The following is a 13,576-nucleotide window of genomic DNA, read 5'->3' as shown; positions in this document are numbered from 1 at the left end:
ACACTTTCAGAGGTGTTGTGGAGTCCATGCCTCCACGGGTCAGAGCTGTTTTGGCGGCATGCGGGGGAGCTACAAAATATTCGTAGTTATTAGTGGTGGTTTTAATGTTGTGGCTGATCGGTATATGTGTGCATGCGAAAACATGCAAAGCGGAAGCTGGGTGGATGCCTGCCATCGGTCTGTCTGTCTTCTTTCTACTGCCACTTGGCCGGTACATGCCTGTGTGTGTGTGTGTGTGTGTGTGTGTGTGTGTGTGTGTGTGTGTGTGTGTGTGTGTGCTGCGTGTAGGGTGGTGAGAACAGCTGCGGTATAGGGCCTGTCATGGGCGTGGGGTAATTAGTGCAGAAAGTGATTGTATTATGTGGACGGCCGACCGGCGTCGGGGTTCAAAGTGAATGGAGGCAGGTGAGCTTGTAGGGCCTGCAGCTGCATGTTAAACAACTCAAATGGAATCACAGGGGTCCCGCCGAGAGATAAAAGAGAGAGACCAAGGATGCTGCAGAAAGGCCAAATGCATTTGTAGCTGCGAGACACCGAGGGAGGGAGAGAGAGAGAGAGAGAGAGAGAGAGAGAGAGAGAGAGAGAGAGAGAGAGCAACAACAGAGACTCAACAAATAAAAGGTATAATTGCCTGGTTATATGTATCAGTGTGTGTGTGTGTGTGTGTGTGTGTGTGTGTGTGTGTGTGTGTGTGTGTGTGTGTGTGTGTGTGTGTGGAGCAGCTTCGATGATTCGATGTAGAGAACGTCACTCCAATGCTGATAGAACTGGCAGAGGTACAGCTATCAAGTGATATAATAACTGCTTTAATATCTTCCATCCAAGTTGATGATAGAAATTTTGCATTAACTTGTTATATGCAACAACCTACACAGCAAGCGCCCAAGCTAGAACTCCAGAACTTCTTTAGGCTGTAGGGGTTGTTTGCCAACAGAGACTGCTGCTGTCATCTACAGTGATTCTCAACCTTTTTCCAAATCAAGGACCCTCAATTTGACACGCAACAAACCACCATTTGATAATATTTTGTCCCTGTGACCCCAATTTCTTCTGAGAAGGTTTTTACTGACAGATATGATTTAGCCCAAACGTCCATGCCTATCTATACTATAATTGGGTTGAGGCGATAACAGTGAAACTAGGATCAAAACAGTCTCTAATGCATTATTCTCTACCGGCGATAACGTCTTTTGAATGAAACTTCTGGTGAAGTTTTCTCTGTTAATCATTTTGCTTACCTCTTGAAGGACCCCATGGGGGGACCGCAGACACCACGTGGAGAACCACTAATCTAGGCAGTGGACACAACTAACAGTTTTACTATTTACTATTCTAGTCTATATTACTCTAGCACATCAATAGCTGAATGATTGGCTAACATAGAACAGGGGTACCTGTTTGGACTGCAAGGTGGATGTTGGATGGCGGTAGTACTATCCAGAGGATTTGTACAGAGTGGCATTGTTTTGGAAAAACAAGGAATAGTGTATCTCAGTACGCGTCTAAATGATCAGTACCAGTAGCAAAATGTATGGTATACAATCACCACAGATTTACCACAAAAGTGAGAAGTGGAGCGGAGGCTCAAACAGGGAGGGTCCCCCGGGGACTCAGTTTACAAGCTCTCCGTTGTCAGGAGAGGATGTGGGTCCTTACCTGCTCCGGCTGGTTGGCGTTGGACAGCGGGATGACCATCCAGATGATGTTGAGGTTGTTGAGGGCAGCGCTGGTGGTGAAGGAGCAGGGCAGGACGGCCGCCTGGCCACGGGCCACCTGGATGCTGCTCTGGGTCACAGTGACGTCCAACGCCCGCACACACACTGCACAGGAGAGAGAGAGAGAGAGAGAGAGAGAGAGAGAGAGAGAGAGAGAGAGAGAGAGAGACGGTAAAGCCACATGTTGTGTATGTCCTACAAATAAGCTATAGAGTAAAGTGAAACTTCTGCGAAGAAATTTGGAAGAGTAGGAAAGGATAGGCAGCACTACATCGCCTCTCATCGCAAAAAAAGCACCTTTGACTCTGTAGCGAAGAGAGAAGTGAGAGATGTATCAGTATTTGGGGACAGAACAGATGTTTGCAAGATCAATAGCGATCTGGTATTGCATCAGCCGTTGCTACGCGGCAGGTTTTGCAGAGAATGAAAGAAAAATGACCAACCTCGTGTCCTTCATACTGTATGGATGCATCAAAAGCATCGTAAAGGAGCGTACGTGTTTGAGGCTCAATGTTAGCCCATTTACCAATAAGCACACACATTTTACATTTCACCCCTGACCATTTTCATGCAACCCGGTATCATGCCTTTTCTTGGACATAGTCAAGAAAATTTAAGCTATTGAATGGTGTCCCGGAGCACAATCGTCTGACTTTTTTCGTGCCACACAGAACAAAATCTACACCAACATATTTTAATTGGGAGATTTTTTTTGACTTTGGAAGCGGACGGGACTGGACGTGGGCGCAGTTACTTAACAACAAATGCAACGAAGGGTAAATGTGGTGTATTCCTGATACTCAGATTTTTCAGATTTTTGCCACAGACCTCCTCAAAAACTTAAAACTAACCACACCCCCAGCCCCACCCCCAATGGATACATTTTCGCGACTATGAGCACGAAAAAGCGTGATATCGGGTTGTTTCCTGATAATAGCTCAGCGTTTTAGATGTTATATATTGTCTCTCTTTTGAGATTTTGTAAAATTGAACAATTTGGTGAGGAACGTATACCTTAAAATAATCTCCTGGTCCTGGTCGGAAGATGGTCGGGAGTAAAAAAAAAAAAATTTAGCAAGCGAGCAAGTTGGTCTTCACTTCACTTCTCTACTATAATATGCAGTTTGGGTTTATTCTTAGACAAGAGAGGTATGAAATATCGTACAGTCAGTTTTTCAAGGCGACACTGGTGACGTCAAACTCAAGAAGACTTGTCGAAACGTTGAAAAAAAAAAAAAAAAAAAAACTCAAGGCGAGGTATTTAACACCTCTTTTGTCTCCTTACACGAACGGCACATCGTGCTAAATTGACAGGAAAACAGCCTCTTTTAAGGTGAGGCTTTGGAGGAGAGGAGGGATGAGGGAGAGAGAGAGAGACAGATGAGCAGAGACAGCAGAATCACATTTTAGCAACGACTGCCAGGAATTGATCGGGCAAAAAAAAGTATTTTGATGTAAAAGAAGGCAAAGATTACCAAGCATTCTATACCGCACACTGCGGAAGTCAAGGAGTTGTATTGAACACAAATGTATAGTAAATGCTCAGGAACGGGCTGAGTTTCACCGCGGGGACGAGCCGCACGCAAACGTATTATATGGAGGACACAATCAGCTCCTGCTATATACAGATCAATGGGAAATATTTTTAGCGGCAAAGAGTGGATCTGCCAGTGTTTCTTCTCCTCCAGCCTTTTCATCCTTTCAGACAAAGACAAAAGTGGAATCTGAACCCGGCTCCTCATTTTCAAATGCTTCGAGTAGCTAAACAAAGATCTAAACCAAACAGCGCGCGATCCAATGGTCGAGCCGCGCGGCTGTGAGACTGGCGGAAATATGCGCCCGTCTCAACGGTGTGTTCCTCAACAGCTTTTCCTCCTCTTGTTTTGGGTTTACTCGCTCTTTATTGATGTTATTTAATCTCTGCTTAAGCGGCGTAACGGGACGGGGCGGCGGTGGGAGGGGGTAATAATGAATCTGTGCAGGTTCTAGTCGGTGGTTCCTGTTGGACTAACAGACGCGGCGGTTTGTCGTCCCGTCAAATACAATCTGCCCCCTATCAAAGGAACCGAGGAGCCACGCTAATCACCATGACTCATCTATCACACGTAATAGACCCGGAGAGAGAGACACATATCTCCATGTATCATCCTATTTCTGGACCTGCTAAAGACATTACGGCCCAAAATCAAGTTAGATCTCCGCCCGCAAACATGTATCCAAGTCCAAGTCCAACCCCCTCCCCCCCCTCGATGGGAAGTAATCGCATCTGGGCCTGGTGAGGACGACCATGGCATTTATTCAATTTCAGGAAATTGATCGTGTCCTGTGAATTGTCCTTGTTAGCCATAATGTAACATGATGACCGAGACATAAGGCCACGTCGGTTGGCATATGCTGATTTGACAGATCACATGGCATAACAGTGTTAGAAACGGCCGCCCCCGTCAATCTGTGGACCGTCGATCTGATGTCTCTTCGCCGCGTCTAAATATATCAACAGATATCAAAGTCGTCTCTCCGGTGCACTGTTTGAATCCTCGCTGAAGTTTCACCATGTGTCACTCACGCTGAGTTTAGCCTTTCTGAATATGCATTCAGAGCCACGGCCTGGTAGCTGACAGACTGTCAGCAGCCTGCTGGACATCCCACGCTGCGCTTCCGCCGGGCAGACACCACACACACCCCCAGCCGTCTGACGGCTGACGGACGGGAGCTCTTACGGAGGCACTCTATTGTAGAATAATGTTCAAAAACAGTCAACAGCCAACGTAAAAGCCAACGTAAAACTGTGCTCTTGTCATCCCACAGGTCGTCCGCAGGACAGTTATTGCAGGAGATCTTGATTAAATAATGAATAAAGAGTTGCATTGTAGGTTGAGAACTTGAACTCCACTTGCAGACTAACTCTGTCCTGAATGCAATGGCATACAAATACTCTGTGTTGTATGCCGAGCATGCTGACAGGTCAGGTAAAAAAAAAACCAAAAAAACAGTCAACAGCCAGGGACATAAAACTTTTCAAATACTGTGTGTGAAATATTAAAGTACTTTTCCTGCTCCTGGCTTATTTTATTTTATTTTTTTATGGCTAACATTTGGCTCCGCTGGCAACATTTTATCTGAGCCAGGCCAAATAAAGAGCCTCCTGATTCCTGCTGACAGCCTGTTGTTTGTCGAGGAAAAAAAACGCACATCGCTGCATAGCTCCTGTCAGGGGTAAATGGGGTTAAGAGCCCCGCCATGTTGGAACTTTGGAGGGTTGCACAACGAAGAGCTTCCTCTCTAATTCCGGAACCCGGCTGACGGAATCCCAATCGCCCGCTCGAGCCACCTTTAATCTTGGATCTCCGTGGTACACAAACAAACAAAAAGAATGATTCTCCCTCCGCCGCTCTAATCTGAGAGATCTTCGCTCGCAACGCCACGTAGGACGCCGCATTGACTTCCTTGCGTGGAATCAATCTTTGCTCTTACTGCCGGATTAACGGAGAGAGGGATGAGGAGGAAGTTCATGCAGCGCCGAGACCCCAGCGAGACCTGTGACTGTATGAGCAGCACGGGATTAGAGGTACTTTTCTTTTTCTGCAATCCACAAAGATGGTCAGCGCTGGATTAATGAGGATGGGAAGAAAGGGAGGAGGCGAAATGGGAAGAAGGAGGAAGGAGTTGGAGGAAGGAAGGAAGGAAGGAAGCTAGTTGGAAGGAAGGATGGAAGGATAAAAAAAAAGGAAGGAAGGAGGAGAGAAGGAGGGAAGGAAGAAGCCAGATTGGAAGAAATGAGAAGGCCATAAAGTACACAAGGCCAAAGTTAGAGGGAAGGAAAAGAGAAGGGAATGTAGTAGAGAAGGAAGGAAGGAAGGAAGGAAGGAAGGGGAGGAAGGAAGCTAGTTGGAAGGAAGGATGGAAGGATAAAAAAAAGGAAAGAAGGAGGAGAGAAGGAGGGAAGGAAGAAGCAAGATTGGAAGAAATGAGAAGGCCATAAAGTACACAAGGCCAAAGTTAGAGGGAAGGAAAAAAGAAGGGAATGTAGGAGAGAAGGAAGGAAGGAAGGGACACATGGCAGAGTTAGAGAGAAGGAAGGAAGGAAGGAAGGAAGGAGAAAGTTACAAAGGACACAGAGCAAGAGTTGGAGGGAAGGACGGAGGGAAAACAGGAAAGAGGAAAGAAAGGAAGGAAAGTGGGAAAAAAAAGATAGAAGTAAAGAAAAAACGAATGAACAAAAGAAGGACGATTGGAAGAAGGCAGGGAGCCACAAAGGACAGAGTGAGAAGGAAGGATGGAAGTAAGCAAAGAAAGAAAGAAAAGAAAACAGAAAGGAAGACTAAAAAGAGGGATGGGGATGGAAGAAGCATCTTATCACAGTGAAGCGTCCTCCATGGCTACAGTCTCTCCAGGCCACAACAGCTGGAGGGCTCATTTCTAAACACTGGATTAGGAGACCACTGCGCACAGAGCCTGTAAGCTCCCATGACCAAGGAGGGAACACACACACACACACACACACACACACACACACACACACACACACACACACACACACACACACACACACACACACACACACACACACACACACACACACACACACACACACACACACACACACACAACAACAGCAGATATTCACTTACAAAACAACTTACAATTGTAGGGACTGTACTGTACACATAGATTTACAACCATGTGGAAACACACACACACACACACACACACACACACACACACACACACGCCATAGGGCTATGTACGGAAGCCCTGCAGGGACACTTCTGAGAGAGTCATCAACTCCCCAACTAAACTCTGGGATTGCTTTTCATTGCCTCATCTCTGCGCAGGAACTCCGCCGGCGGGCTTTACACCACTTCCACTGAACAGACACGTGTCCACCGGAATAATCTCCTCGGCTCTAGAATGGTGTAGTAGTATAAACATGGTTAAATGTAATGTATAATGCAGTTACCGTTAAATATTATGGGTAAAAAGTCTGGCCATTACCAACACAACTCGCTGGAAGTTAATCTGTTTGTGTCACAGTCAAACTGCGCTTCGAGGCCTTTCGACAGAAACATCCAGGTGGCTGTTCCGCTCAGATCCGCCGGCATTAGATATAGTAGCTCTGTTATTTTGTTTGTGCTCATTTATCCCTTGTTTTTATTTTTTTCTCCTAGTGTTTCTTCCTTCTCATTTTCTGATCTCGGGAGTCGCTGTCTCGGTGCAGTCTGTTTCCAATGTGACTCACCAAGTTTTTTTTTATCTTTGGAGGGGGTTATTTTTGTTTTTCCACCGACAGACATTTGTGTGGGGGTGTTTCCTTTCTTCCCTTTCCTTCTCCTCGCCTGGCCCTGAGCCCGAGCTGCCCCGAGGCAGACCCCGGGACATCCAGGCGGACGAGGACGAGGACGAGGACAAGCTCGGTACCTGCGCTCGTGCGAGCATCCCCCCGGCGCTGACAAGCTGCTGCCGATGGACACACATGCATGCATTATACAAGAGCGCTGCAGACAGCGTGGCGTGGCTCCCGCCGCGGTTGGGAGTCAACAACCTCAAAACCTCAACAAACCCCCCTCAAAACACCGCCTCAAGATGTTAACATGCTGCAGTCCGGCTTCAGGATCGCCCCCGGACAAGGAAAAAACACCTTAAAAACAGTTGAGAGCCCACATGGTGTTTACTTGAACTAAACAGACCCGAGCAGGTAAATCCACCTGCTCAGGTCGACCTTCGAATAAAATCAGTCGGAGACGGGGTGTCTGTTAAAAGAGTACAGTATCGAAAACACTTTCCTCAGGCACTCAAGACAACTGCCAACCGGGGCGGGCGTAGAGGGGGGCGGGTATCCCGGGGAGGAAGATGAGGAGGGGAAGACGGTAGCGGTAGGGAGAATGGGTGGGGGGGGTGGGGGTGGGGGTAGGTGGTTGAAGGCGAGGTGGGGAGGTTTCTGGCGAAGGCCCTAATTGATAAAGTCACCTCGGGCAGCGCCGGCGGTGCTGGTGTAGTCAGGGGGAGAGGACGGGGTGGAAACAGCTCTCCCTTCTCATTCCAGGAGTGTCAAAACCGCTGCTGATTAATGCATGAGAGAAGCATCCACCTCCCAGGGCTTGGATATCTATATGGGAGTGTGTGTGTGTGGGTGTGTGTGTGTGTGTGTATTTGTCACATTCACTCTCCACGCAACCACGGCAACACCCTGTGCTGAGTGAGTGAACAGACACCCACACACACACCACACACACACACACACACACACACACACACGAACCATGGCTGACAGCTAATTTGCATCACAGGCCTGTGTTTTTTATTCATGCGCCGGCTCTTTTATTCATATGCTTTACTTTTATTTCGGTTTCAAACAGATGCCCGTGACGCCGGGCTTGCGATGAGCCTCTGGCACAGCTTCACTGTGTGGGCTGGGGTGCACACACCCCGACCGACCGACCGACCAACCACACACACACACACACACACACGCACGCACGCACGCACGCACGCGTGCCTTCTGTCGTTAGGTCCCACGATTGAAGATCTAACCAAAGAAAATCATGCTGCGTTATGTATGTAAAAGTGAAACGCTCTGGCTTTTTATCTGACACCGCAGCCCGCACTCTCTGGCCCGACGCCACGTGCATGAGAGTCATGTAAATGAGGCTGTCACATCCAGCCGCACACTCGGGAACTCTTTCGACTCAACACCATGATGGGGACAGTGCTCACCATCAATACCAGCATTGACCGTCGACGCAAATCGTACTGACTTCCAAGACATTCTCCACCCGTCTAATTATTGTCTCTTCTCGTCAGCGTTCCCGTCGTCTGCTCGAGCAGGGGCACACCTGTGTGCGCACGTTTCACACGCTGTTCACGTGCGGCGGCGCTCCATCAAGGCTAACCGGTGTCCTGTCACGCGGCCGAAAGTTGCACGCGCGGCATTTCCAGTCCCGTTGACGCGCAGATGGTACACAATCCTTCCCCGCGAGCGAGAGACTTCATCAGAGAGAGTAGGAGTGAGCGATCGGGCGTTAAAAGGCACAGCGTGACAACCTGGCAACTCTGATCTTATCGTGGCTTCGCTGGCTTTTCTTTGCCGGATTTCACTGAGTACACCACCGATTGGAATGCCTGCGGGGTACAAACCTGTGGATTTAGGGGGAAGGTCGAGAACGCTCTAGTACGAGGACCAGAGCATCCTCACGATCGACAGCGCGAGCCTATGCCGTCTCACCCTGTGCACATGCACACCTTACCAAACCGGGCGATGCATGATTCAAACAATTCGTTCGTGGCGAACACATCTCCTTAATTGCCTCGGGAATTCAAGAGTCACTCCGGTCAAAGAGTTCCGTTATGTCGGTGAATGCTCGGAGCCGCTGTCAGGAACACAGGGATTCACCGAGTCTCGAACGCGAATAGCCGCGAGAAGCCCAGTTATACGTCCAACGAGCTCCTTAAGTTTAATTCAGTGAGAGAGACCGTAAACAAGTGACTCAATCTTCAGCACCGCGCAAATTGAAACTCATCATTGCGGATTAAATTTAAATATTGAGTGTGACTGCTATTTACACTTGGCATTCCACCAAAATAAATAATTACGGCCAAATTTCATCATTCTTGCCGGAATTCCATTCACAACTCGGAGCCGTCTCTTCTGACCCTTTGACTCCCTCGCTCACCTGTGTGCTACACCAACTGTATTAGAATCTCAAAATAGAGCCGACACACACATTCCACACACGCACACACACGCACACACACACACACACACACACACACACACACGTGCACGCAAAGCAACAAAGTAGTGTGAGACCCAGGGGCTTCACAGCGAGGACCCTGTGAAGCTGGCATGGGCTCAGGCTGGAAGGCGAGCGGGCGAAAGAAATGCATTCGTGTGAAACTCAGGTGGTATGGCTGCGCACCCAGCTGCTCACTGCAGCCTCATCAAGCGCTGCGCTGGGAGCCCCGCCGTCGGGAAGGAAACGCATAAATAAAAGGCCATTAAAAAAATACCATTCGCGGCAAACCGTTGCTTTTCCCCCTGTTTCTGAAGTGCCGCTTGGTCACGCCGTCCTAACTTCTGACTAAGTTTTAAAAAGAAAATCTTCCCCGCTCCAGGGTCTCACATCGTTTTTTTTTTTTTTTTGTTTTTTTTTGTTTTTTTTACAATTACTCCTTCCTTTATACTTTTTGCTTAATAGTTTGGAAATGATACCTCCCTTTCTCGAATCATATAATCTACTTAAGTGAGATCCATTTCTGCTCCGGCAAAGCTTTCAATGTCAAGCCTAAGTGCATTCTCTACTTAGGCACTCCAGCTATTTTCTCCTTTGTAAAATCTTTTGGGAAAAGAAAACAAAACAAAAAAAAATTAAAATCCCCGTCTGGGACATCGGTTTGTAATTATGGGGCTGTTTAATATTGTATGTATATGTATTCATGATATACATGAGACCTGGTGGCTTACATAGGCGGAGGTTGAGCTTCACGGCGCAGCGCGCTGAGCGTTCAGGACAGGCCTGTTTATGACAGGCTTCGGGGAGCACATTAGGAAAGGTCCTCATTCATTTTTCAGACACGGGTAAATGCTGGTCCTTTCCACTGGTGTGCACAGAGCGCTGCCACCTCAGCAAATAAGAGAACCAGCTGAACCAACAGCCACCGAGGTGCCTGTCTCACATGTGCTGTCCTTCTGGAAGGTTCGAAATTGCATGCGTGCAATGAAAATACTGATAAATATGCAACTCGAACCAATGGCAGAGGCATTAGTCCTATATTTGCTGGCACAATCTCAATCAAGCAGTCTCAAAGACTTTAAAGTACTTCATATTAACTTCAATTACAAGGGGAAACTTGCTTGTTTGGGGGTTCCCTCTTATTTTCCTAAGCGACTTGGTGGGTCAAGGTGAACTCAGTCAGCGATGTCAACTATTATATGTGCAAAAAAGAGACTGTGCATGTGACTCTCCAACGCAGTCCCTAGTCCACAACCACCCACAGCTCCGAACCTGCCCCCACTGAGCTCCACCTAAAAGAAAGAAAGCCTGATCGCTCATCCTCCACCCCACCTGCTCGCTTTGACCTATTAGCCATACGGGCCAGCTCGCCGTCAGAGCCTGACCGCTGACTAGTCTACACGACTTAATACCCTCCTGCTCAACCGCACTGACCGGCCTGGCTTACTGCACTACTATAAACACTGCCCAGGTTGTCATACTGCCGAGAGCAAGTCGACAAAGTGGCGGCTCGTGCTGTTTACAAAGAGCCGACTTTGTCCAGAACTCCTGCCTGCACACAAGAATAAAGTAGCACTATGCTTATTTGGATACTCATATGAATGAGCAAATGTCCCCTGGAACAACTTCAGTTGAGTTCATTTCAAGTTTTGAGTAATTTACAGAATTTACATCCAAGGAAAGCGCAATGGAAATAAAACATATGTGCTGAGATTTGTGGACAAATGACGCGGACCATCCTGTGAAGGGGGCACCGACTGACTGGGTGTGAGTGAGTGAGTGAGTGAGTGAGTAGAAAGTTAAAGTAGGCCACTGCCCTTTGTGCACAGATAAGTCCAGGCGCTGGAAGACTACTGCAAAAGCAGCAAGCAGATGGCTCTGCACATGCAGCCCGCCACACAGGCACACGCGCACACACACACACAACGACAAACAATCAAAAAAAACTAAAAGACAATATCAGAAGAGGCTTAGGACAATACACAACTGTAACCCAAAACATTATTTACATGTGTACATAAAGTCCATAAAACAATGACACACCTCCCTATACACCCTTTATATACCCCTTCCACATGGCACCGCAGGATCATCCCTCCAATGGGTGAAACCTTCGCTCCTGTCAGCTACCGGTTCCATAGTAAACAGGAGGCAGCCTCCATACAGTCTGAGTTTGGTTAACACCCCCCCCCCCCATGGCAGATTTGCATGTTTGGCCAACCTGTCAGAGTCTGCACATAAATCTAACATCCTGGCAGGCCCACTGATCTGCCAGTAAGACGACATGACTGGCAGCGAGGCTCTGTTTTGCTATTTGGCAGCTGCTCCTCTGAACTCCCCTTTAACCGGGTGACGACGGCAGTGCGTTTGATGGCTTTAGGGGATTCTGAACGGAGCGATATTTGACAGAATGTCTCTTGTCTCTGTCGAGGTGTGTATCCACAGCTCTCGTCCGTCAGTGAACCCACCCCCCCAGTTGTCATGTTCTACTATCAGGGAGGCAGTTGGTGGGATGAGATGTGTGAACATGGAGAAAGGGAAGCCACTCCAAACAATGGCCTCCGATCAAACTCCTATTCGCTGATAACTTGACCTACATTTTAGGAAAAACCGTTATCACCAAACGTTGAGGAAACAGCTGTACTCGCAAAGAATACAATCCAACACCATGTTAAGCACGTGGCTATTACACCCTCGTCACACCCTTCCAACCCCCATTTAATTGCATTTGGCCTTAGAATTCTTAAATTGATAAATTACCCGAGATGGGAAGGACGGGGATTTATTAATGCCACGGGTTGTAATCCCATTTCCAATGTGGTTATCTTTAAGGAAAATGGAGTGTTATCTCCTTTCTTTTTCTTCTGGGGGGATCCCTTTTGGGAAGAAATTAATGATGTTTGAGGGTTGCCAGGACCTATTTCGAGACACCGGGCTCCGGAGGAACAAGAAGAACAAGAAGAACCTCTCCCTCTCTCTCCCTCTCCCTCTCTCTCTCTCTCTCTCTCTTCTTAAGGTGGGGTCAGAGATGTGGGGAGTTCATATCTTCCATGTTTGGCCAGCTACGTCCCCACCACCACCACCCACCAACGCCGACACCCCTAGACAGCAGATAACACAGAGCGGCTATTTCTGGAATCAGCGTTTAGTCTGGAGTAACCTTGTGAGTAATTGGCTTTCAAGGAAGGGCCTACATTTGATTCACCGTTGCTCCTCGCTTTCCAATATTGTGTCGGCCCCCATCCCATCCCATCCCATCCCTCTCTCTCTCTCCCATCCCTTCCTTATTCTCTCTCTTTTTGCAGCTCTCTCCTGTCCGAGGGGCGCACCAATTCCCAGCCCGCCGACGTGGGTGGGCCGCTGGGGAGTGGCGAGCGCCGCGTCTTCCAGGTGGCTTGGTCAGCGCAGCGCTGCGAGAGGCAGGGCAGAACATGATTTATTCCTCTGGCTGAGAGTGCGACGGTGCGTCTTGCCCTCCCAATGAACTTCCGCCGGATTCGGCGCTGCTGATTTGTGGTATATGAGCTATTTATGAGTTAAAGCTAAACGACTGGACGGCGGTCCTACATTGGCCTAAGCCACTCTCGAGCTGATATAACTTGGCTGAAGTTATTGCTCCAGGAGTGTCTCAGGGGCCTCTGCAGTCTTTTATTATCAACTACGAGGCCATAGGAAAAGGTGGAACTACAGATAACTACGAAACATTTGACAAAGTAAGATAAAGTAACGACACAAGCCATTGAATCATGGAAGGTTGGGTTTGGCTCTGAATAAAGTTACCGCAAAGAAGATCCTCGAGGCAATATCTCCACAGCACAAACCTTTCATTTTTTAGAACCTAGGTGTGCTACATAGGCAAAGACAGAGAGAGAGAGAGAGAGAGAGAGAGAGAGAGAGATAGATAGAGAGAATAAGAGGTGAAAACCAGGACAAGAAGTGGGTGATTTAACCCAAGCTTAGTACACTTATCTGGAGAACCCGCACCAAGGTAAGGGCCACCCTCATCCATCATTACGGCACCACTATGTCAATACACATCCGGTTTACCGGTGCGATTTACACACATTGATTCTCTTCATAACTGTGAACTTTCAATATAAATGATTGAGATCAAACCATTTTACAGTAAGA

General features: G+C 47.9%; 1 protein-coding gene across 1 annotated transcript in view; it reads right to left on the bottom strand.

The window, feature by feature from the left end:
• igsf11 (immunoglobulin superfamily member 11) overlaps window positions 1-13,576 on the bottom strand; it is a 112,485-nt gene that overhangs the window by 21,445 nt on the left and 77,464 nt on the right. The window contains exon 3 of the mRNA XM_080007402.1: window positions 1,657-1,820. Within this exon, the coding sequence (XP_079863528.1) occupies window positions 1,657-1,820 (164 nt within the window). The remainder of the gene's footprint in view (window positions 1-1,656; window positions 1,821-13,576) is intronic.

The sequence above is a fragment of the Zeus faber genome (genome assembly GCF_960531495.2).
Source record: "Zeus faber genome assembly, chromosome: 9".
NCBI classification, from domain to species: Eukaryota; Metazoa; Chordata; class Actinopteri; order Zeiformes; family Zeidae; genus Zeus; species Zeus faber.
Note: the sequence above shows the minus strand (reverse complement) of the source record. Positions and strands in the feature narration are given on the sequence as shown.